This window comes from Oryctolagus cuniculus, chromosome 2, assembly GCF_051225735.1.
Source record: "Oryctolagus cuniculus isolate XC-2025 breed Fujian yellow rabbit chromosome 2, ASM5122573v1, whole genome shotgun sequence".
Taxonomy (NCBI): Eukaryota; Metazoa; Chordata; class Mammalia; order Lagomorpha; family Leporidae; genus Oryctolagus; species Oryctolagus cuniculus.
This window is the reverse complement of record NC_142868.1, coordinates 195,997,319-196,018,792: the sequence shown is the minus strand read 5'-3', so window position 1 is coordinate 196,018,792 and position 21,474 is coordinate 195,997,319. Positions and strand designations below refer to the sequence as shown.

Sequence of the window (21,474 nt, the reverse complement as noted above, 5' to 3'; positions counted from 1 at the left end):
CACAGTCAAGCTGGTTATTTAAATCAGAAAACAAACCGAGCGAACTCGGTGTGTTCTGTTAGTTCAAAGGGAAGGGTTTTCTCGAGATATAATTACGCTTTGACGTTTCCTGTTAGCTTGAGTTACACGGATTGCCCTGTTATCTGTAAGGGGCACGAACAAGTCAGAGCAGCGTTTTTGCTGTACTGCAGGAGACTTAAACCATACAGGGCCCTCAGTTCTCTTACTGAGGGCAGAATATTCTAGAATTTAAGATAGAAACATGTTTCAAAGACTCAATGCAATTCTCTCCATTTTGCATTGAGCAAGTGCTAGTATGAAGAAAGGGGCATTTATGAAATTAAATATTTTTTTTAAAAAACGAGGACATTTATTTCTGATGGATCTGTATGCTTGAGCTAGCCTGATAAAGAATTGTTCCTTGTGGTGGCTAAGTTACACGTCTCAATACATAAACAGATAGATTAAAACTGGATAAGAGAGATGGGTAGTTTGTGTGCTTATCAAAAACTAGAGTATTGGAAGCTAGTGTGTGCTGATCCTGTGCCAGGGCAGTCACTCTGTCGTGTTTTCATCGTTCGGTTTCACCACTGAAATATGGCGCTGGACCGGGCCAGGTGACCTGAGATAAAGAGATGTCACCGAGTGTCATCATCCCCCAACTTTCCTGTCTGGCTTCTTTCACAGCAGGAGGCTGTGGGGCTGGTGCCCGTCTCCGTCCTCACCTGCCTCGCCTGCTCTGTGCCAGCCTTGGTGCCGTCGACACAGAGCAGCACCGGCGGGTGGATGCTGCCGCCCATGTCACAGATGGGGGCGCCGGTCTAGCAGTTCAGTGACCTGCCCAGGCTTCCTGGGCGAGAGGCGAGGACTGGCCACAGTTGTCTCAGAAATCGAGAGCTCCTTCTGATGCGTCCAGGGAACATTTTTCTATTAAGAGCACGCGGGATTGACGACGACAGTGATGCTTCCCACAAGCAAAATACGGGGTGGAGATATTTCCAAGCATTTCTGTCAGCAATTAGAAGGCAATATTTTGAAAGACTTGGGGGATCCAGGCAGCCCTTGATAGAGCATGTGCATGAGCTACAGAGATGGTGGAGCTTGGTTTGGTGCCACAGACGCTTACGGAAAACAGACTTGTTTCTGTCCAACATATTTCTTGGCTTCTTTGCGTATGCTTCCGAGCAAGGAAACGAGCGATGTGCCCAGAGCCTCCTGGGCCGTTTCCAGGGAGGCTGCCCCAAGGGCCGGGACCGCCTCCCAGGGCCCTGGCCCCGTGCTGCGCAGGTGATCACATGGCCCTTTCTCTTGATGCTTCCATGACTCTTCTCCGTGACTCTTCTCTTTTGTCTTCTGCAGGAGAGTAAGCCCGAGCAGTGCTTGGCGGGGAAGGGCCACAGTACTGGAGAGCAGCCGTCGCAGCTCGGCATGGCGCCCAGGTACGGTGCGAGGCAGCCTGGGTGTTGCAGGGCCCCGGCCCCTTGGATGCTGGTGGGGTGCGCCGGACCGTGTGGGCCTGTATCCCCGGCGGGCCTGGCTTATAGCCTTGGCTCTGTCGTTTATTTGGTGACCTGGAACAGTTTAATTAAACCATTTTCTTTCTTTTCTTTAATGAAACGGAGATTGGGGGGGGGCGCTTTGTCTAGAGGTTAGGATATTGGTTAAGGGGTGGTCCTTTGGAGCAGCATGAAGATACCACTTGGGATGCCTGCATCCCATTTCAGAGTGCCTGGCTTTGAATCCCAGCTCCGTTTCTGATCCTGGCATCCTTAGCACACCCTGGGGGGCAGCAGGCGGTGGCTCAAGTCCTTGCATCCCCGCTGCCCATATGAGCCCAGATTGAGTTCTGGGCTCTTGGCTTAGGCCTGGCCCAGCCCTGACTGTTGTGGACATTAGGGGAGTGAAATAGTGGATAAAAGAGCCCTCTTCTCTCTTTGTTGGTGTGTCTCTGTCTCTCTGCTTTTCAAAGAAGAAGAAAATGAGCAAACATTGAAAAGGAAAAATGAGGCCGATTAAGACGCCCAGGCCCCACCTCACAGCACCTTGAGTCTGACTTCCAGGTCTGCTGCTGACTCCCTTGTTGCTAGGGCAGACCTGGGAGGCAGCAGTAATGGCTCAAATGATTGGGTTCCTGCTGCCCACCTGGGAAACCTGGATTGAGTTCCAGGTCCAGCCCTGGCTGTTCTGGGCATCTGAGGAATGAGCCAGTTGATGGGAGCCCATCTGTCTCTCTCTGTCTGTTTAACTCTCAGATAAGAAAAAAGGAGTCGCTGGTTCCCTCAGGCAGCTGACTTGCAAGGCAAACGGGAGCCTTCAATGCAGCACTGACCTTGTGCTTGCCCTTCGTAGACAGAAGGTGGCGGCGATGACACCTAACAGCACTGACAGTGACTTAGTAATGTGATAGTAACTTGCCTTTCTCTTGGAAGTTAACTCACTAGGACTTAAGCTGATACTTTGCTAGGTGTCCAAGCCATGGCTTCATATTAACTCAGCACAGGAGAGAATAAATTTGCACAATGCTGATCAGCATCACTGGTGTTTTGTCTGCAGGTTAATCGGGTATGGGATCTGGCGTGACTCTGCCACGCCTCACTGATCATGACGGCGATTCCTGTGTGCGCACTGATAATGTCTTTCCTCACCTCACCGTGTTTCTGTGCTTACGAAACCCAGGACTGCAGTTCTGACAGAGCAGACAGAAAATGCCGTCAGATTAACTGAGGGCAAGAGCTGTAGCTGAACGGTTTCTGTGTCTTGGCGGCCAGGCTACTTCCTAATACCACGTAGGCACGCCATAAATGTCACTGCACTGTCACAGACCCGATGACATTTTCCTAATACATTGTCGACCTGTAGGAGAAGCAGGCATGGACTGCGTGCCCTCTGATTCTGGCCACATGGCTCTGTATTTTAAACAGTTTTATTTTTAGACTTTTTATTGTTGTGGTTGGACACAGAAATCCACATTGGTGGCACCTAGAAAGCATCTGATTTCTTCATTGTCCTCTGGAGACAGACAGGGTGCAGACGAGCGTGCAGCACTGGGTGCCTTGTGCATGGCTCTCGGTGCACTGGTGGCTCTGGGGCGGGAAGCGCTCAGAGGGAGGCCTGGTTCCTGGGTGGTCTGCATTCTGCCTGTGCCTGCACGTGTCCACACCCCGGCCAGAACAGGAGGGCCGCGGTGCTCCTGGCCCACTCCTCACCCTCCGTCTCTGGCTCCTTCTCTAGCGATGGGCTCCCAAGAGTGATAGGTACTTTTCCTCCTGGAAATTCTGGGTCTGGCTGTGAGTGGGCCCAGCAGGAGGCAGCTGTGTTGCAGGTGACGCAGGCTGAGTGTGTGCTGTCCACCGGCCCAGAAGCCGTACATGCACGGTGAGCACCTTCTCACTCCTGTGAGGCCAGGCAGCAGCAGGGTGGGAGTGGCAGGTGCTGGAACCAGCAGATCAGCTTTGGAGCCCTAGCTCTGTCACTCAGGGGCTTTTAAGAAAAAAAAAAAAAATATATATATATGTATATGTATGTATGTGTGTGTTTATTTATTGAAAAGCAGAGTTAGAAAAAGAGAGAGACAGAGAGAAAGATATTATCTACCCACTGGTTCACTTCTCAAATGGCCACCATGACCAGGGCTGGGCCAGGCCAAAGCCAGGAACCAGGAACTCCATCTGGCTCTCCTACATGGGTGACAGGGGCCCAAGCACTTGGGCCGTTTTTGCTGCCCTGCAGGTGCATTAGCAGGGAGCTGGACCGGAAGCAGAGGAGCCAAGACTCGGGCAGGTACCCATATGTGAGGCCGGTGTTAGCAGGTGGCAGCTTAATCCTCTGGGCCACAACCTGGCCCCCACTGAAGGATCATTTGGCCTCAGTAAATGATTTCCCAGTGTCTGAGCACAGGGCCATCGAGATGGTGATGCCCAGGTGGGCCAGGAGGAGGCTGGCATAGTTGTCCCCTGGGAGGGGCACGAGCAAAGGGACAGAACCACAGTCTCGCCAGGGGCTTAGCTGCACTCCCAGCATCCCCTGTCGGAACCCTCCCCGTCCTGGCAGTCATTTCCAAACAGGAGAGGGGGCACAGTGGGCAGAGGAGCAGCGATGCCATCAGACAGTCTTCTGTGTGGTCTTCGGCAAATTAATCCACTCCTCACTGCCTCCCCCTATGACATGTGGGTAAGAATGACTCTGGCCCGTCCAGGCCTCACTGTTTCATGACGGCCTTGTGAGGGAGGCCGACCAGACTGCACAGCCTAACCACACAGGTGCCGTATGGCTCAGGTGGCTGTGGGCCTGGCAGGAGGGTAGCCCTTTGGTCCCTGGGAGGATGCTTGTTCGGCCCTGATCGGTACATCCTGAGTGCCAAAGGCAGGATGTCTGCCTGTTCCACTCTTGGATGGGCTGGCCTTGGACCTCGGGGGGAAGATGGGCCCGGGGCTCCGAGTGCGAGTGTGAAAGGCAGAGTGTGGTAGCTGCTGGTAGGGGCCGGCTCGCAGGTGCTGTGGTCACTGTCGCCTGTCCTGGTGGTGGCGGGGAGAGCCCAGGGGAGTGAGGGGACCACAGGACGCTTGGCTGTTCCCAAGCCGAGCATCAGCAAATTCTCAGCCCATGCAGTTTGCCTGAAGGGTGGCTTGTGAGACGCATCTTTGCACAGTTGACAAAGAGAGCTTTCCCCAGCTGAACACACGTGGGCAGGTTCCTCCGCTCGTCACGCTGCCCGTCTTAATCAGACCCGAACAGGTAAGAGTCGGGTCTCGTGAAAAGGGACTGAGATTCCGAAAAGAATTCAGCTTCTCTGGAAACGCGTTCTCCTTGCCGTTTGTTTCGGCATCTTAGACTTCCAGTCTCCTTAGTAGTGCAGCAGTTGACTAAAATGAAAGAAAAAGGTGTTGACTGTTTTCCTCACGGACAGACTTGATTGGCAGAACAGCCCCAGAAGTCCCAAGCAGAGCAAACAGCTTGTCGCCATTCAGACAATCAAGATGGCGTTCCAAAGTGCGCCCGGCGGCGAGTGCTGGCTTCGCCGCTGCTCGCCGCTGCTTGTTGAGCTCAGACCTCCAGGCCGTACCAGCCCGTGTGTTTTGTTGCTTCCCGCGGATGCAAAGCACTTGTAGGAGTGGGGGCAAGGGGCTTGGAATGGGACACGTCTTGTTCCATGTCAGGCGGCAGAGCCTGGCAGGCGGCAGCCTCCGGCGACCATTCACTTGTCCTAAGTCGGCTGTGCAGCTGAGGTCTTGTGCCCACGTCCCTCTGGGTGTGTCCCCTGGCACGGCTCGCTGCGGGGGTCCGAGCAGGTGGAAATCCCAGCGATGACGCTGTGCTGCCGCCTCCTCCCGGCAGAGGCGCACATCAGTCTGTTGTCACCGACAGCCTCAGTTCAGGTTTGCATCTCATTTTGCTCAACACTGTTTGCTTGGGACGTATGCATGTTCCTATTCAGTGTGTGTTCGGGGGGCAGGAGCCCTGTTCTCCTGGCCTTTCGTTCTGGACACTGGCTCCAGGACTGTGTTGGCCCCACCCCCATGCCTGCAGGCTGTCGGCTCAGAAGCAGCCGCACTGTTCCAAGTCTCTCAGAGGGGACTCTGCTTTTACTACCCCCCCCCCCTTTTTTTTTTGACAGAGTGGACAGTGAGAGACAGAGAGAAAGGTCTTCCTTTGCCGTTGGTTCACCCTCCAATGGCCGCCGGCGCGCTGCGGCTGGCGCACCGTGCTGATCCGAAGGCAGGAGCCAGGTGCTTCTCCTGGTCTCCCATGGGGTGCAGGGCCCAAGCACCTGGGCCATCCTCCACTGCACTCCCGGGCCACAGCAGAGAGCTGGCCTGGAAGAGGGACAACCGGGACAGAATCCGGCACCCCGACCGGGACTAGAACCCAGTGTGCCGGCGCCACAAGGCAGAGGATTAGCCTAGTGAGCCGCGGCGCCGGCGCCCCCCCCCCCCCTTTTTTTTTTTAAGGGAAAGGGTTTATTGGTGGGGAAACCCAACAGACCAGAGGGAAGGGGCGAAGAGGGGAAAAAAGAGAGAGAAGGAGAATGTAAGAGAGAGATCAAGAGAGAGGGAGAGAGAGCAAGAGAGCCACCTGTTCAGGAACAGGACCTGTTAAACCTTTGCTGGGGGGGGGCAGGCAGGGAAGTAAGAGCAGCGAATCCCATTAGGGTGGGGGCGGAGCTGACACTGGTAGTTGGGCCTTGGGGCTTAGGACCGGAGCATGGGGGCCAGAGCCCAAGATGGCGAGTGAGGCATAGGTGGCGCCACATGGACTGCGCCATTTTGCTAATATCCCCCCTTTTGTTTTTATAAAGCGAGAGTTGTATGGGATCACATTAGCCTCAGGAGTCCAGGAAGGGTAGAGGGGCGATGATCGGGGACTGTCCTGAATGTGTCGAGCCCACTGAGGCCTGGGGAGGGATTCTCTAGTTTTGGGGCCGTTTAAGGGACTTGGTCCACCTCTTTTCAGGCTGTTACTTGCCTGAAACCTAAGTTTTCTGTGCCTGTGACGCAGTTTGTATGTCTGCATTTTAAGATCAGGAAATCAAGGCTGACAGGAGAGGAAGTGATTTACCCCAGGACATGCAGCCTGAGTCAGTTTGGGGCTGAAACCTAGATTTTTTTGCCATGCTATCTGCTAGGCCGTTTCTACCCCTCCTGGGATCAACCTGCGGTGACACGGGGCCACTCCATCTACATGGACCTCAGCCCTGCTCTGGCCCTGCCAGGGTGCCAGCGTCTGCTGTCCGTGTGTCCCCTTCGACACAGTCACCTGTTTCCAGGGTGGTGTCACAGCGATTGCCCCATCTGCATCTCCAGCCCAGGTCACCGTGTTATGGCCGCGTAGGGGAAAGGCCCGTGAGAGCAGGGGCCGGGTGGTTGGCGGTGTCACTGATGGCTGGCACTGGGTGAGTGAGTATTGGTGAATGAGCTCCATTCCTCCAATGAGGGGCAGCTCATTCCAGGGTTGGGAAAAGCCAGGGCTCCGCACAGGAGGCACACGGGTGGTCCTGGATTGCAAGACCTGCTTCTTGAAGGAATGTGAGCTTCACAACTCCACCTGTGCGAATCCGGAACCTGGGCTGTGCCCAGCTGGAGCTTTGCAGGAATGAGGGGCCCTGGGGCAGGGCCATACCTACTTGGCGGCCTCAGCCTTTGTCTTTGGCCTACACCAGGTACTAAGCACTTGGTATAGAGGAGGGAAGACATTCTTAGAGGCCCTGGGAAACAGCCCTAATACTGCTGTCCTGGGGACTGAACACGGCAGGGGACAACTAACTATGCATCTGCTTTCTGCTCACTGCTTGAAGAAGTTGGGCCCGATGCCCCCTGTACTGCAGCCCCGTGAGCAGGAATGGCTGCAGGAGTTAGGGCACCACCTGAGGGTTGTGCGGCGGGCAAGGTGGCACAGTCCTTTCTTTGCTCATGAGACAGCCTGCCAGGCTCCTGTCCTGTGTTCACTGGCATGTGTACATAGATCCTGGGAGTGCCCCAGTTGTTTGGAATCCTATTTGGACAGAGTCCACTCATGAGTGGGGAGCTGATGAGGTTGGCCTTGTAGAAATGTAGACTTTTGGGGCTGGACCTGTGGTCCCAGATCAAGGGTGAAGAGAGATAGAGAGAGACAGTGTCTCCTGGGGCTAGGGTGAGTGGCACCATCACCAAGAAGAGCGTCTTGTTGGACTGACACGGGATGGTGATAGCTGGTGGGCAGGCAGGTGAGCGGGGAGAGGCAGCCCTGTGTGAGTCACGCGGGGAGATGTGTCGGGGGTGCAGGCAGCCCACTGGTTGACGCTGTGTAGCCGTGCGCCTCAGAGACAGTGCTCGGGAGAGGCCCGGCGGACTTGGTCATTGATTTCGGGGCTAATGCACTTTTAATGGCTACTCAGATGTGTCTCCTGATGGGCGATGACATCACTGTGTGTTCCAGAATAAAGCACGAGTCATCCTCCAGCGATGAGGAGCACGCAGCTGCCAAGCCGTCGAACGCAGTCCACCTCCCGCTCCTGCCCAGCGTCAGCTACAAGAAGACACTGCGGCTCACGTCAGAGCAGCTGGTGAGTCCAGGCCTCCCCACGGCCATGACCAGCTCCTGGCCACCCCGTGGTCACCAGCGTGCAGCCTCTGAGACAGGTGTGAATGGTGTGATGCGTCTCCCACTTCTGTGACCTGGCACTTTGCCTTCTCAGCGCACCTGCTACTCTCTGGTGACCTCCGACCCCTCCCTTTGGCTCCCCCCCTTTGCCCCTTGACTTCAGCACCCACTTGGGCTGGACCCTCTTTGTGGCTTCCCTTTTGCCTGCCGCCTATTTCTCACCATGTTTTTAAGCTGGGGAGGAGGGGCCTGGTGGAACGGGTTTAACCCCGAGACGCGAGTGGTGACGGCGGCATCTCTCCGGGGTGTTTTTCGTGTGAAGTCCCTTCCGTTGGTGGGGGGCAAGTGGCTATGATAGAGGGAATTTCAGGTAGCAAAGGCATTGTCTGTCACAGCGACCTCTTCTGTGTGTGTATGAGGTGCTTTAGGAAGTTCATGGAAGGCAGAATTAAAAGATAAGTTTTTTTTTTTGGTGCAAAAAATTTGAAATCCATGCATAGTTTTTTCATAATACACATTGTCTGTGCACCTTCTGAAGACCTCTAAGATGTGCAAAGACCATTTTTTTTAAAGATTTATTTTTATATTTGAAAGTCAGAGTTACAGAGAGAGAGAGAGAGGTCTTCCCTCCAATGGTTCAATCCCCAATTGGCCACGATGTCCAGAGCTGTGCCGATCTAAAGGTATGAGCTAGGAGCTTCCTCCATGTCTCCCATGCAGGTTCAAGGGCCCAAGGACTTGAGCCATCTTCTACTGCTTTCCCAGGCCACAGCAGAGAGCTGGATCAGAAGTGGAGCAACCGGGACTCAAACTGGTGCCCATAAACCAGCTACACCATAGTGCCAGCCCCGTAAAGACCATTTACCATTTTCCATCCCTGAAGGCTGTTTGAAGCCGTGATCAGTGTGTGAGCAAACACACCTGCTCTTGTGTGAATAAAGTCTTCAGTGTGTATCCTAAGAGGTGGTGGGAGTGGCATGGCTGTGGTGGTGTTTAATGGGGAAAGCCAGCTTGCAGGCCCAGAGGCCACAGCGGCCACGTGTGGGGCCTGACTGCCTGGTGTCACTGTCCCCCTTGACACAGGCAGCCCCTCAGCCATGGGTACACTGCTGACATTCACCAGAAGCAGGGTTTTCGGGAACGTCCTGCCCATGGGATGGGTAAGCCCCACGGAATCATCTGATCCAGCCCTGCCCAGGCCACCAGAGGTGGGAGCCAACATTCGATAAATCTGCGACAGGCTGATTTTTAAGTTGAGAATTTTGTATGGCCCACGAAGGAGGCTGTTAGGAGGCCCTGGCCGCTGCACCAGGGTATCCTGGCAGCCAGGAGCAGTCCTGCCTGCTGAGCTTGGTGTGGCTCTGGGGAGCGGGGTGGCTGGTTACGGAAGCTTCTGGTGTCCAATTTGGGTCCACAAAGCAAGGAATGAAACAGCGGCGTTGGAAAGCCTCTGCACCCTCGGCTTTCATGTCTCCTCGTGCCGAGGACCTCGTGTCCTTCTCTGAGACGGTGATTTGTTAGGCCCTTCTGGGAGCCTGTGGTTGAACCCCCTCCAGGGCCCGAGGGAGCTCAGGCTCAGGTCGCCCACCTAGCCCCAGAAGAACTCGAGCAAGAAATGGAAAAGGAAGAATTACCTACACCGTGGCCCCAGGGAGGGCGCGTTTTTGTTTTATTTTATTATAGTTTTACTTTTTTTTTTTTAATTTAATTCATTTTTCACAGATACAGTGAGATTTGTAGATACAATTCTAAGATCATAATGACATTCCCTCCCAGGGTGCATCTTTATCAGAGTTCGAATCTGCCTGCCGTGGAGCAGAGTTCGGTTTGCCGCCGCCCTGGGCCTTGCCGTCAGGTACACTGATAAGTGTTTATGTTTCAGAAAAGCCTGAAGCTGAAGAACGGCCCCAACGACGTGGTGTTCAGCGTCACCACGCAGTACCAAGGCACCTGCCGCTGCGAGGGCACCATCTACCTGTGGAACTGGGACGACAAGGTCATCATCTCTGACATCGACGGGACCATCACAAGGTGGGTCCCACTGACCTGGGCCATGGTAGCTCTCTCCACGTCCACGGGGGGCCCTTGCTCCTGGAGTTGGCACTCCCACACTCCTCCCAGGTGGCAGCAGGGGACTCGGCAGTACCAGGTCTGGTGCCGTCAGAGCCGCTCACGTGGTTTTAGTTCCTTGAATCTGGCAGCCGGAGTCAGGGCTCGGTCGTTGATTGTTTCTGTCTGGGGTGTGACCTCCTGTCTGGGCGCCTATGGTGAGCGCCTTAGCTGAGTGACGGGCCAGCGCAGGGCCTGGGCAGGTGATGAGGGAGAAGGTGCCCTCTGTGGGCTCCATCTTGCTCCCTGAGCGTCCTCGTGTGATGACCCGAGCCTGGCTCTTTCCACCCAGGGAGGCATTGCTCAGGAGGCCGTGAATCTGAATGGACTTTTTTCCCCCCATGCGATGACCTTTTCATTTTATTTTTCTTGTTTTTGTCTTTATTTAGATCAGATACTCTTGGCCACATTCTGCCCACGCTTGGGAAGGATTGGACCCACCAGGGCATCGCCAAGCTCTACCATAAAGTGAGCCAGTAAGTACAGTGTCCCGTCTGCCACGCGCTGCTGGTGATGACACACTTGGAACTGGTCTGCCAGGCTCCGTGGGGCTTGCTCAGGGGGCTGCACCCAAACGTGGGCATGGGTGGTGGTGGTGGGGAGCGCTGGGTGCACACACAGTGCATCCGGGCACCTCCACATTTGAATTTGGTACGAGGAAATGAAGCAGTCGCCAGGAGAGAGAAGGTGGCAGTGTCCAGGCTGGGAGCCGGGCCACGGCAGGTGACCAGGTGGAGAAGTGGCCGGGGTGAGGGGTATCGAACGTGCTAAGCAATCTCCTGTAGGCCGAAACGTTGCGGCTTCTGAGGAAGTCTCAGGATTGGTGGTGCCGGGCCTCGGAGCCATTCAGGATTGTGTGCACCTGTGGAACATGCCGGTGAGTGCTAAAACACAGAGCAGCAGTCACCAGGGGGCCCCTGGTGGGCACGTCGCTGGGAGATGAGTTCCCAAGTTGCTGTCGTGGGTCAGGCTCCTCCCGTGCCTCTTCACTGAGACCTTTACATCAACGCCAGAGGCTTGCGGTAGCGTGCGTGTAGATGAGTGACACTGACTCAGAGAGGGGCAGTGACTTCTCATATTCGCATAGCTGTGGAGGCAGAGCTTGTCTGACCCTGGGCTGCCTGCCTCCAAGGTCATGGCTCCTGCGCTGCTCTGCCTCCAGGGGTTCTTCTCCATCCACGCTGGCTCATGGCTCTGCACCCCGACCCACACAGGGCCTCCTGGATGCGTGGAATGTAGAGCTTAGGTCGGAGTCAGGACAGCCCCATCTCTCCCTGGGCAAAGAAGGGGAGGAAACTATACTTGGGGTGAATGTCAGGATGAGACTCTTAGTCCCTTGGTGTGCAGCCTGGCATGTTCCCAGGGAGTGGGCAATAGGCCAAAGCTATTTCTGGAACTCTGTGGACACACGTGAATGGAATAGATGACCTACCCTTTAGTCATTCTTCTACCCGATGTGCACTGGCTGCCTGTTAGGTGGCAGGCCTGTGGCTGGTACTTGGTGTTTTCACGAACTGGACACAGTGGCTGACAGCAGGGGAGCAGTGTCGTGGAGAGAGGACCTCACAGCCCAGTGGGATTGCGAGCTTCGGTTTCTTCTTGGGTGTCTGGCTCATCGCTTTGACTTTTCTAGGGTTCACCTTTGAAAACTTAGAAAAGTTACACGTTTCATAAAAAAAACAAAAAACAAAAGAGGCCAAGGTCCCAGAAACTTGAAAGTACAAAGGTCCCTGTCCTACACCAAGCTAGTCCACTCCCTCCTGGTGGAGCACTGTGGACGGTCTGGCTCTGTCTTGCTGTACTTTAGAAACTCCATTCCAACCCCCTCCCTTGCCCTCACATTACGTATTTACATATCCTCCTCCTGTCTCCTTCTGTGTTAGGTTTACCTTATTCTTTGCAGCTGCTGTTCAGAGCTGTCATTCGGGCTGTGCCCCGTTGTGCCCTGCAATGAGCAGCGCCCGTGTCCGTGCTCCCCCATGCTTGCACTGTCCCTGGAACCAGCACTGTATGTACCACAGTATGGTACGCACTGTGTGTGCGAGTGAGGTGGCCACACGCACTGAGGGAATACCGCCGAGAAGTCAGTTCCCACCAGTGGGATTGCCGGGCCATCGGACGCGCATGTGGGAAGATGGAATCAATAGTGCTGACTCGCCCGCGGAAAACGTCTCCCAGTGTTACTGCTGCAGATGGCAAACATGCAGGCCCCTTCCCCCGGCCGCCTTTTCCTTTAGAAAGATTAATGCACTCAGGAAGTGCTGCAACTTGTGTGACACTGGAAAGTGCATTTATTTTTAGTTGAAAGAAAGAAACCTGGGGCTGGCACCGTGGCTCACTTGGTTAATCCACCGCCTGCAGCACTGGCAACCCATATGGGCGCCGGGTTCTAGTCCTGGTTGCTCCTCTTCCAGTCCAGCTCTCTGCTGTGGCCTGGGAGGGCAGTGGAGCATGGCCCAAGTGCTTGGGCCCCTGCACCCGCATGGGAGACCAGGAAGAAGCACCTGGCTCCTGGCTTCAGATCGGCGCAGTGCTGGCCATAGCAGCCATTGGGGAGTGAACCAACAGAAGGAAGACCTTTCTCTCTGTCTCTCTCTCTCACTGTCTATAACTCTACCTGTCAAATAAAAAGAAAAAAAAATAAAGAAACCCTTCTGGGTCAGTATACCCTGCAGATCACAGCCTAAGTCATCCTGGGCCAAGTCTGCTGCCCACCTAGTCTCTTCCTGCCCCCTTAGTGTTACACTAAAGAGCACAGTCACGTCTTTCTTCTTTCTTTTTTTTTTTTTGGGGGGGGCGGGCGGTGTTGGTTTGTGTCTTACTTGGATTTTCCCAGAAAGGAGATCCTCCTGAAAACAAAGCTGTGTAGCTTCCCAAATAACCCTGATGGTCCTTGCTCCAGATTGGCTGGTGTAGACCACGTGAAAGCCACGGAATCCTGTGTCCTTTGGTGGAGGAGTCTCGGGTGACGTGACCTGGAGCCCAACAGTTGTATGCCCACGGAGCTGGGTGTTTGTTGCCCGTGCCTCCCAGACGGGCGGGTTGTGTGGCCCGCAGCGATGGTCAGGGCTTCCCCAGCAGCCTTCTCGGCTACAGCTTGGTCATGGCCTTCAGGGCCTCCGCGCTCAGCACTTAACAGGAAGAACAGTGTGCATTCCTGGGGGTGGCAGTTCCAGGTCTCAGGCTGGTGCTGGCTGCTTGGTGTAGGGGACATCTCAGGCCTTCTGCTCTGCCCTGCCTGTGTTCCCTTTCCCCTCCCTCCTGTGCAGGGAGACGGCCTACCCTCGCCTGCAGCCTGCTTTTCAGTGTCTGCGTAGCCTTCGCTGCTTGGCCCAGGTGCTGCAGTCCTCCCGGAGCTGTTCCAGGCCGGAAGCCGTGACTTGAGGCAGCTGCCACCTCCTCCTCTCAATTGCTCCACTTTCCTACCTGGTTGGATATATACATCTTTGCAGTCATCTGACCAGGCGTCAATGTCTCTATACTTACCGAACATGACTACTTGTAGGGATTGGGACCAGAGGTGAAAGTGAACTGAGTTTAGAGTCTTGTTGCTCCTCACTCACGTGTTCTGGTCTCTCCTTGGAGCCCTGGTCTATCTCCAAGAGCGGTGGAGGACCAAGGGCAAACCTCGAGTGTTTGCGGCACCCTTTGCACGGGCATCCCCATCTGCTTGTCTCCTGCCCTGTTTCCTTGTGGCTGGTGTTTCCCTCGGCACTCCCTGCCCCTGCAGGGTGGGGCCGTGTTGTGTCTGGTGCACCGCCCCTCCAGCCAGTGTGGGGCTGGGTACAGGAGTGCCCGGTGAGTGTAGTTGAGAGACAATGGAAAGAGCCTCAGACTGTACCTTCTGTGGCCGCATCCCACCACTGGTCTGTCTTCTGTCTTGTCCCGTTCTGACAGGGGCTTCCTGCACGGGGCTCCCCCTGAGCGGTGGGTGGGGCCCGCGTGGGCATTGCAGGGAGTGTTCCTTGAGAGGGTGAGGCTCTGTAAGGGTAATTCCTGTCACAAGTGTCCCCCCCTCCTCCACCCCCCATGTTAAATTTCCTGGTGGCCTTAGAAGCAGAATGCTCGCATGGCGACAGCAGATCAGTGCCAGGATCCAACGATGAAAACGTATTTGAAAATCAAATTTCGAACAGAATTAGCATCTCAGACCGCTGCAGGTGGCACTTTTAGGGCTTTGATGTGAAGAGCTGTACTCAGAAATACTGATTTTTTTAACAAGATAGCATTAATTAGACAGTTAAAATATGAAGATGTTTAATTCAAAAGGTTACTTGATTTTCAGATGCACGCCTGTATTCCAAACAAGCTGATATTTCTAGATGCTTTTTGTTTTAAAACTTTCCTGTCTTCAAGAACATAGTGTTAAGCAATTGCAGAGATAGGTCTCTCTGGCCACCATGAAATATTCACAGTGGAACACTCAGCTAGGAAGTGGATGGCTAGTGTTTGCTCCCTTAGCAAATGTTCCCAAGCTCAGGCACTGGAGTTACAGCCAGGAACGAGACAGGGTCCCTATTGTCACGGATTGATGTGGGAGATGGTGTGACCAGGTGCTGTGACCTAACACTAGCGGTAATGCTATGTGGGAAACTAAGGCAGAGCAAGGACCAGCGCCTGGCTGAGGGCGGACAGCGTGTGTTTCTGGGCAGAGAGTTGGGAGAAGGGCCCTCCTGGGGAGAGATTTGAGCAGAGACCTAGATGTGGTGAGGAAGCAACCGGGGATGGTGTTGTGGGCAGAGAAATGGCACTGACAAGGGCCTGGTGTGGAAGTGAGCAGGGCCAGGGGGAGGGGTGAGGACATTGTGAGGTGGCCAGGAGAGAGGGGTGGGGCAGCTGGGCAGGCAGAGAAAGCGGTTCCCAGACTTACTGGCACGTGAAGAACTAGGATTCCATCTGGGAGACAGAGCAAGCCCCGGGAGGTTTTGAACCTGAGCAGATGGAACTTTTAAGTGCCCTCGGGTGCTGTGCAGAGCCCTGTTGGATGTAGGGAGGGGACTCAGGGCTGTTGTAGCAGTGGGACTGAGGCTGGTGGTGCTATGCCCAGGGTGTGGCGTGGAGGCTGTTCTGAGGCGGAGCCGCTGCACCTGCTGGTGGGGAGGGGTGGGGTGGTTGTGAGGAGTGGCAGAAACCCAGGAGGCCCCCTGCTTCTGGCCTGCCGCCAGGACTGCTGTTTGCTGAGGTGTGGGAGTGACTTTGATTGTGGAGAAGCTGTGCCGAGACATTCCCTTGTTGCCTACGAGGAATGTGGAGACAGCAGTCGGAAGGAAGGGTTTGCAGCCTGTGGCTTTCATCTGTGAGGGAACTGGCACCAGTGCCATTCTTCGTGGAGCAGAGACGCGATGCCATTGACTGGGGGCTTCTGTCTGTCTTTCAGGAATGGCTATAAGTTCCTCTACTGCTCTGCACGCGCCATCGGGATGGCAGACATGACGAGGGGCTACCTGCACTGGGTCAACGAGAGGGGCACGGTGCTGCCGCAGGGGCCGCTGCTGCTCAGCCCCAGCAGCCTCTTCTCCGCCCTCCACAGGTACTGCGCCGCCCTCTGCTCCCCACGCAGGGGTCTCGGGACTGCCCGGCCCTCTGTCTTCCTCATTGCAAGTTTTGCAAGAAACACTGCTGAACTGGGCTCCTCTGTCCCATATCCACGTATCATTGTGGGCACCAGAAAAAAAAATCTAAAACTCAAAAGCAGACCTGGCCCCCAGCACCAGCCTTCATGGGCTCAGCATGGCTGTCGGGTTAAAGCCCAGCCCCAGAGCCGACCTTGACTTCCACTCCAGTCACATTTCTGCTTCTTACTGAGCTGTTCGCACTTTGCAGATGGTCTTCCCTCCGGGCGCCTGTGCACTTGCTGGTCCCTTTCTGAGGCCCTCTCCCTGCCATCTCCCTGAGTGGCCTGGCTGGGTCTTAATGGCCTTTGGAGAATCCACTCATGCCTCCTCTCTCGGGGAACCTAGACCGTGGTAAGGGGCCCCTCCACCGACCACCACGTCCACCTGGCCTTGCTGCCTGGGTCACTTGATCTGAATGGTGCCCCCTGGACCACCAGCTGACTGCTGATTGCCCTCTTCCCATCACCCTCCTGCCTGTTTAAGCCAGTGGGATCAGACTGCCCGTGGGCCAGTGAGTCCCGGGGTGGGGCAGGCTGACACTGGGCTTCCCCACGGCTGACTCCTCTTGGAACACAATCTTTCATGATCAGCTTCAGGGCATGGGTCCCTGCTGGACACAGGTGCTGAGTCTTTCCCTGTGGCAAGGGGCAAGGCTTTGGCACGAGTCTGCCTGGATTTGAGGAGCCAAGGAACTGCTTGCTGTTGCCAGTCGTGCAAACAGCAGAAAGATCTCGGTGGAACCAAAGAGCCGTGTGGATTCTTGAGTCGTCTTTAGGGCAGGGACACGTTGACACCCCTGCGTGATTCCGTGCGAGCAGCAGCCCCCCCCCCCCCGTAGTAAGAGCTCCCACACAGAAACTCATGCATTCTGGGGTGAAAATGTAGGCGACACCTGGTGTGTTTCAAGTCCTCAGAGCTGTCTTGGCAGCATAGAGCGCCACAGAAATCCAGATTCCACTGGAGATGCGTCTCCGAGCTCTGCTCACAGTCTGCCCAGGCCTCTCCTCGGTATATGTCAAGTTCAGGCTTTGCCAGGCGAGAGAACAAGTTCATAGGATCACTCTGACATCCTACTCCGAGAAATAAATCGAATGTGATCCATTTCAGTATTTAAATATCATTGTCCAAGATGTGTTACTTTTTCCCTTTGACGAATTACTCAAAACAACGAAAGCCCACCATTTGGATGTCCTCTTGGGAGACAGAGGTGCTCCTGGTGGCTGTCCTGGGGCTTGTCCAGATTGATGGGAATGCCTGCCACAGGTACCGGCGATCATCATTAGCAAGGTGCAGCTCAGCTGGCCCAGTGCTGAGCCTACGGCCTTGCTGTGAGTTGGAAAGGAGGAAAGGAAGGGCACCCGGGGGTCTGCAGATAGCACTGTTGGCAGGAACAGGCCGTGCACCCAGATTGGGAGTGGGAATCAGGCCTGCTTGCTCTGATCCTGCCTGGCTCCTCAAGAGGCTGCGGGGAACCAGGGAGGGCAGGTCTCCCCTCTCCTGAGGCTGTGGGGAACCAGGGAGAGCAGGTCTCCCTCCTCCAAGGCTGTGGGGAACCTGGGGGGCAGGTCTCCCCTCTCGAGAGGCTGCGGGGAACCTAGGAGAGCAGGTCTCCCTCCTCCAAGGCTGTGGGGAACCTGGGGGGCAGGTCTCCCCTCCTCCGAGGCTGTGGGGAACCTGGGGGGCAGGTCTCCCCTCCTCCGAGGCTGTAGGGAACCAGGGAGGGCAGGTCTCCCCTCCTCCGAGGCTGTGGGGAACCTGGGGGGCAGGTCTCCCCTCCTCCGAGGCTGCGGGGAACCAGGGAGGGCAGGTCTCCCCCCTCCTCTGAGGCTGCGGGGAACCTGGGGGGCAGGTCTCCCCTCCTCCGAGGCTGTGGGGAACCTGGGGGGCAGGTCTCCCCTCCTCCGAGGCTGTGGGGAACCTGGGGGGCAGGTCTCCCCTCCTCCAAGCCTGTGGGGAACCAGGGAGGGCAGGTCTCCCCTCTCCTGAGGCTGTGGGGAACCTAGGAGAGCAGGTCTCCCTCCTCCAAGGCTGTGGGGAACCTGGGGGGCAGGTCTCCCCTCCTCCGAGGCTGCGGGGAACCAGGGAGGGCAGGTCTCCCCTCTCCTGAGGCTGTAGGGAACCTGGGGGGCAGATCCCCCCTCCTCCAAGGCTGTGGGGAACCAGGGAGGGCTGGTCTCCCCTCCTCTGAGGCTGCGGGGAACCAGGGAGAGCAGGTCCCCCCTCCTCCGAGGCTGTGGGGAACCAGGGAGGGCAGGTCTCCCCCCTCCTCCAAGGCTGTGGGGAACCTGGGGGGCAGGTCTCCCCTCCTCCGAGGCTGTGGGGAACCAGGGAGGGCTGGTCTCCCCTCCTCTGAGGCTGTGGGGAACCAGGGAGGGCTGGTCTCCCCTCCTCCGAGGCTGTGGGGAACCAGGGAGAGCAGGTCTCCCCTCCTGAGGCTGTGGGGAACCAGGGAGGGCAGGTCTCCCCCCTCCTCCAAGGCTGTGGGGAACCTGGGGGACAGGTCTCCCCCCTCCTCCAAGGCTGTGGGGAACCAGGGAGGGCAGGTCTCCCCCCTCCTCCAAGGCTGTGGGGAACCTGGGGGACAGGTCTCCCCCCTCCTCCAAGGCTGTGGGGAACCAGGGAGGGCAGGTCTCCCCCCTCCTCCAAGGCTGTAGGGAACCTGGGGGGCAGGTCTCCCCCCTCCTCCAAGGCTGTGGGGAACCTGGAGAGCAGGTCTCCCCTCCTCCAAGGCTGTGGGGAACCAGGGAGGGCAGGTCTCCCCTCCTCCGAGGCCATTTCCTTGGCTGCCAGATCAGATCGGATTTCAAGGTCTCCAGGGTTCCTGCCGCTCTGAAATGCTGGGATTCCAGGAGCTGAGCCTGCACAAGGACCCGGGGAGCACCCGCCCACTCCCAGCTCTTGGGGAGCTGCTTCCTTAAGCTGAAACGTAGAGTTGGGTCCCATGGTTCTCTCCGTGACCTTCCCTGTGTGTCGTGGAGGCCGAGCTGCTCAGGTCGTGCTCACAGGCCCTCTGTTAGCACAAAGTACGTTGCTCCTTAGGGCAGGGAGGACTGTGCTGATAGGCAGGGTGACAGCAGCCCCCGCAGTTCTCCGACTGCAGGCTCCGGACTCAGGGCTGAGCGGAGGCCAGAGCTGGCCTCTCTGTCTCTCTGGGACAGAAGAAATTCGTCCTCAAGCAGCTTGGCTGTTCCTCTGTGACTTGGGTGAATGACTCATTTGCTCGAGGAGAATCATTTGCTCTCGGGTGAGGCAGGGGACCAGGGACCAGGGACTACAGATCTCCAAGGAGACAGGATCCGCCAGGGAGCAATGGATACTACTCCCAGGGGACCTTCCCAGCAGCCCTGGCCACTTCCTCCCCGGAAGTCCTCACTCCACCTGGGGCACCGGCAACCTGGAGGGGGAGAGGCTGAAGCAGGCAGTGGAACTTGGATGGTGTGCCCGGGTGGACTGCAGTTTGGACTCACAATCGTAGAGTCACTCGTGTTATCCATAAGAGTCCTGAGATGTACAGTGTACAGCCTGCATTTTGGTGGTAAGGAGGACGCTGAGCCCCTAGCACAGAGCCAGGAGCAGGCCTGGGGTCTTTGGACTCTTGGTTGAGTACTCCATCCTCTTCTTCCTCCCCACCAACAACATCATTGTCTACATGAGTAGGTACAGGAGCATATTTCTACATGGAACGCAAGGTGAAGGATTATCACAGTGGCCCCCAGGGTGCCTGCCGCCTGGTGAAATACCCTGACATTGCTTTCAACTCCAGTCCCACTGCTCTCATCGCCCTGTCAGTGGTAACCACTGGCCCCGAATTGCATTTTCATCATTCCTTGCTTTTCTCAGTAGTGGTGTCACACACAGTGCGATCCTAACCACTGTATTTCATGATGAACATGTGTGAATTTCACGGAAGAGGAATCATGAGTTCTGGAGCTTGCTCTCCTCACTCAGTGTGATGTTCCCAAGATTGCTGAGTGCAACTGCAATGCATTCGCTTTTACTTCTCTGTTGTACCTGGTTGTCTGACCCTGCTCCTGTTAGTTTATCCAGTCTACTCTTGTAGATTCTCTAGATTTTCCTTGTATGTGCTGCACATACCCATAGTTGGTCCAAGGTTTGTCCTTAGGAGAGGAATTGCTAAGCCGTGGAGTACACGCACACATAGCTTTGTTAGGTTATTCCAACTTGCTTCCCGCAGTAGGTGAGCCAAGTTAGGCACCCGGTAGCAGCTGATAAGTGTTCCATTTGTGCTGCCTTCCTGCCGACACATTTTCAGACTTTGTGCCTGTGTGCTCGTCTGCTGGGTGTGAACTGCCTCTTCTCGCATGTTTATCGGCCATGTGGGCTCCTCCTTCCATGAGGCACCTGTTCAAGTCTTTCTCCTGTTTGCTTTTGTATTTGGAAGAGCATGTAATGTATTCTGTGTACATGTGATATGAGTACTGCAAATATCTTTTCCTAGTTTACAGCTTTTGAGGAACGCACATTCTTAATTCCAGGAGCGAATGTTTCTGCTGTGGTTTGGGCTTTTCTATGTTACAGCAAAGGCTTCCTCGGCCCGCAGTCATAATGACGATGTCCTGTGTGTCACCCTGAGGTGTCGCTGCTCACATTCGGGTCTGTAATCTACCAGGAACTGGGTTAGTTAGCTAGAGTGAAGCAGGAGTGGGAACTAATTTTATGTTTCCTACACTGGTTTTCACTTGTCCCAACATCATTTACTGAAAACATTGTCCTCTCCCTACGGCTCTGCAGTGTCATTGTAGTTGTAAATCAAGTGTCTGGTGATGTTTGGTGGGCTGTCTGTTCTGTCTGTTGGCGCAGGGTGAGAGATTTTTTTTTTTTAAAGACTTATTTATTTGAAAGACTGAGTTACAGAGAGACAGGGAGAGATGCAGAGAGAGAGAGAGAGAGAGAGAGAGAGGTCTTGCATCTGTTGGTTCACTCCTCAAATAGCTGCAATGACTGGGGCTGGGCCAGGCTGAAGCCAGGAGCCCTGAACTCCATCTGGGTCTCTCATGTGCGTTGCGGTGGCCATCTTCCACTGCTTTCCCAGGCTCATTAGCAGGAAACAGCATTGGAAGTGGAGCAGCTGGAGCTTGCACTGGTACTTAGATGGGATGCTGGCACTGCAGGTGGTAGCTTATGCCGGTCCCAGGGTGAGAGGAATTGAACAGCACCCCAGAGTCTTAACTCTGGTAACCTTGGAAGGGTCTCACCTTGCCATCATGAGGAATGTCCTGGCTCTGCCTGCCCTTTGTTTTCCTCTGTAGCTTTTAGGGTAAAGTTCTATAAAACCATGCAAAAATACATTGCAAGCTTGATTAAAATTGCAAGGACTCTGGATCATAATACTACTCTATCAGGTCAAAAATATGGTCTGGGGTGGGTGTTCGGCCCAGCAGTTAAATGCCAATTAAGTTGTTCACATACCATAATTGGAGTGCCTGGAGTCAGCCCCCAGCTCTGCTTCTGATTCCAGTTTCCTGCTAATGCAGACCCTGGAAGGTCTGGTTGAAGTACTTGGTTTCCTGACATGCATGTGGGAGACATGGATTGAAGGGCAGGCAAAGGCCCGACACTTCATGATGGCAAGGTGGGGTGCTGCCCAGACTGCTGGGGTTAAGACTGGGAGCCCTGGGTTGAGTGCCTGACTCCTGGCTGCAGCCCAGCCCAG

General features: G+C 55.5%; 1 protein-coding gene across 26 annotated transcripts in view; it reads left to right on the top strand.

Moving 5' to 3' along the window:
* Positions 1 to 21,474, top strand: part of LPIN1 (lipin 1) — a 126,604-nt gene that overhangs the window by 97,777 nt on the left and 7,353 nt on the right. For 23 of the 26 annotated variants that reach the window (XM_008254750.5, XM_089326784.1, XM_089326783.1 and 20 more), the window contains 5 exons: positions 1,360 to 1,439; positions 7,912 to 8,038; positions 9,959 to 10,107; positions 10,575 to 10,661; positions 15,563 to 15,715. In XM_008254750.5, the coding sequence (XP_008252972.1) occupies positions 1,360 to 1,439; positions 7,912 to 8,038; positions 9,959 to 10,107; positions 10,575 to 10,661; positions 15,563 to 15,715 (596 nt within the window). Of the gene's footprint in view, positions 1 to 1,359; positions 1,440 to 7,911; positions 8,039 to 8,796; positions 9,037 to 9,958; positions 10,108 to 10,574; positions 10,662 to 15,562; positions 15,716 to 21,474 lie in introns of those variants that run through there. The other 3 variants (XM_089326791.1, XM_089326790.1, XM_089326792.1) reach the window with 1 other exon arrangement.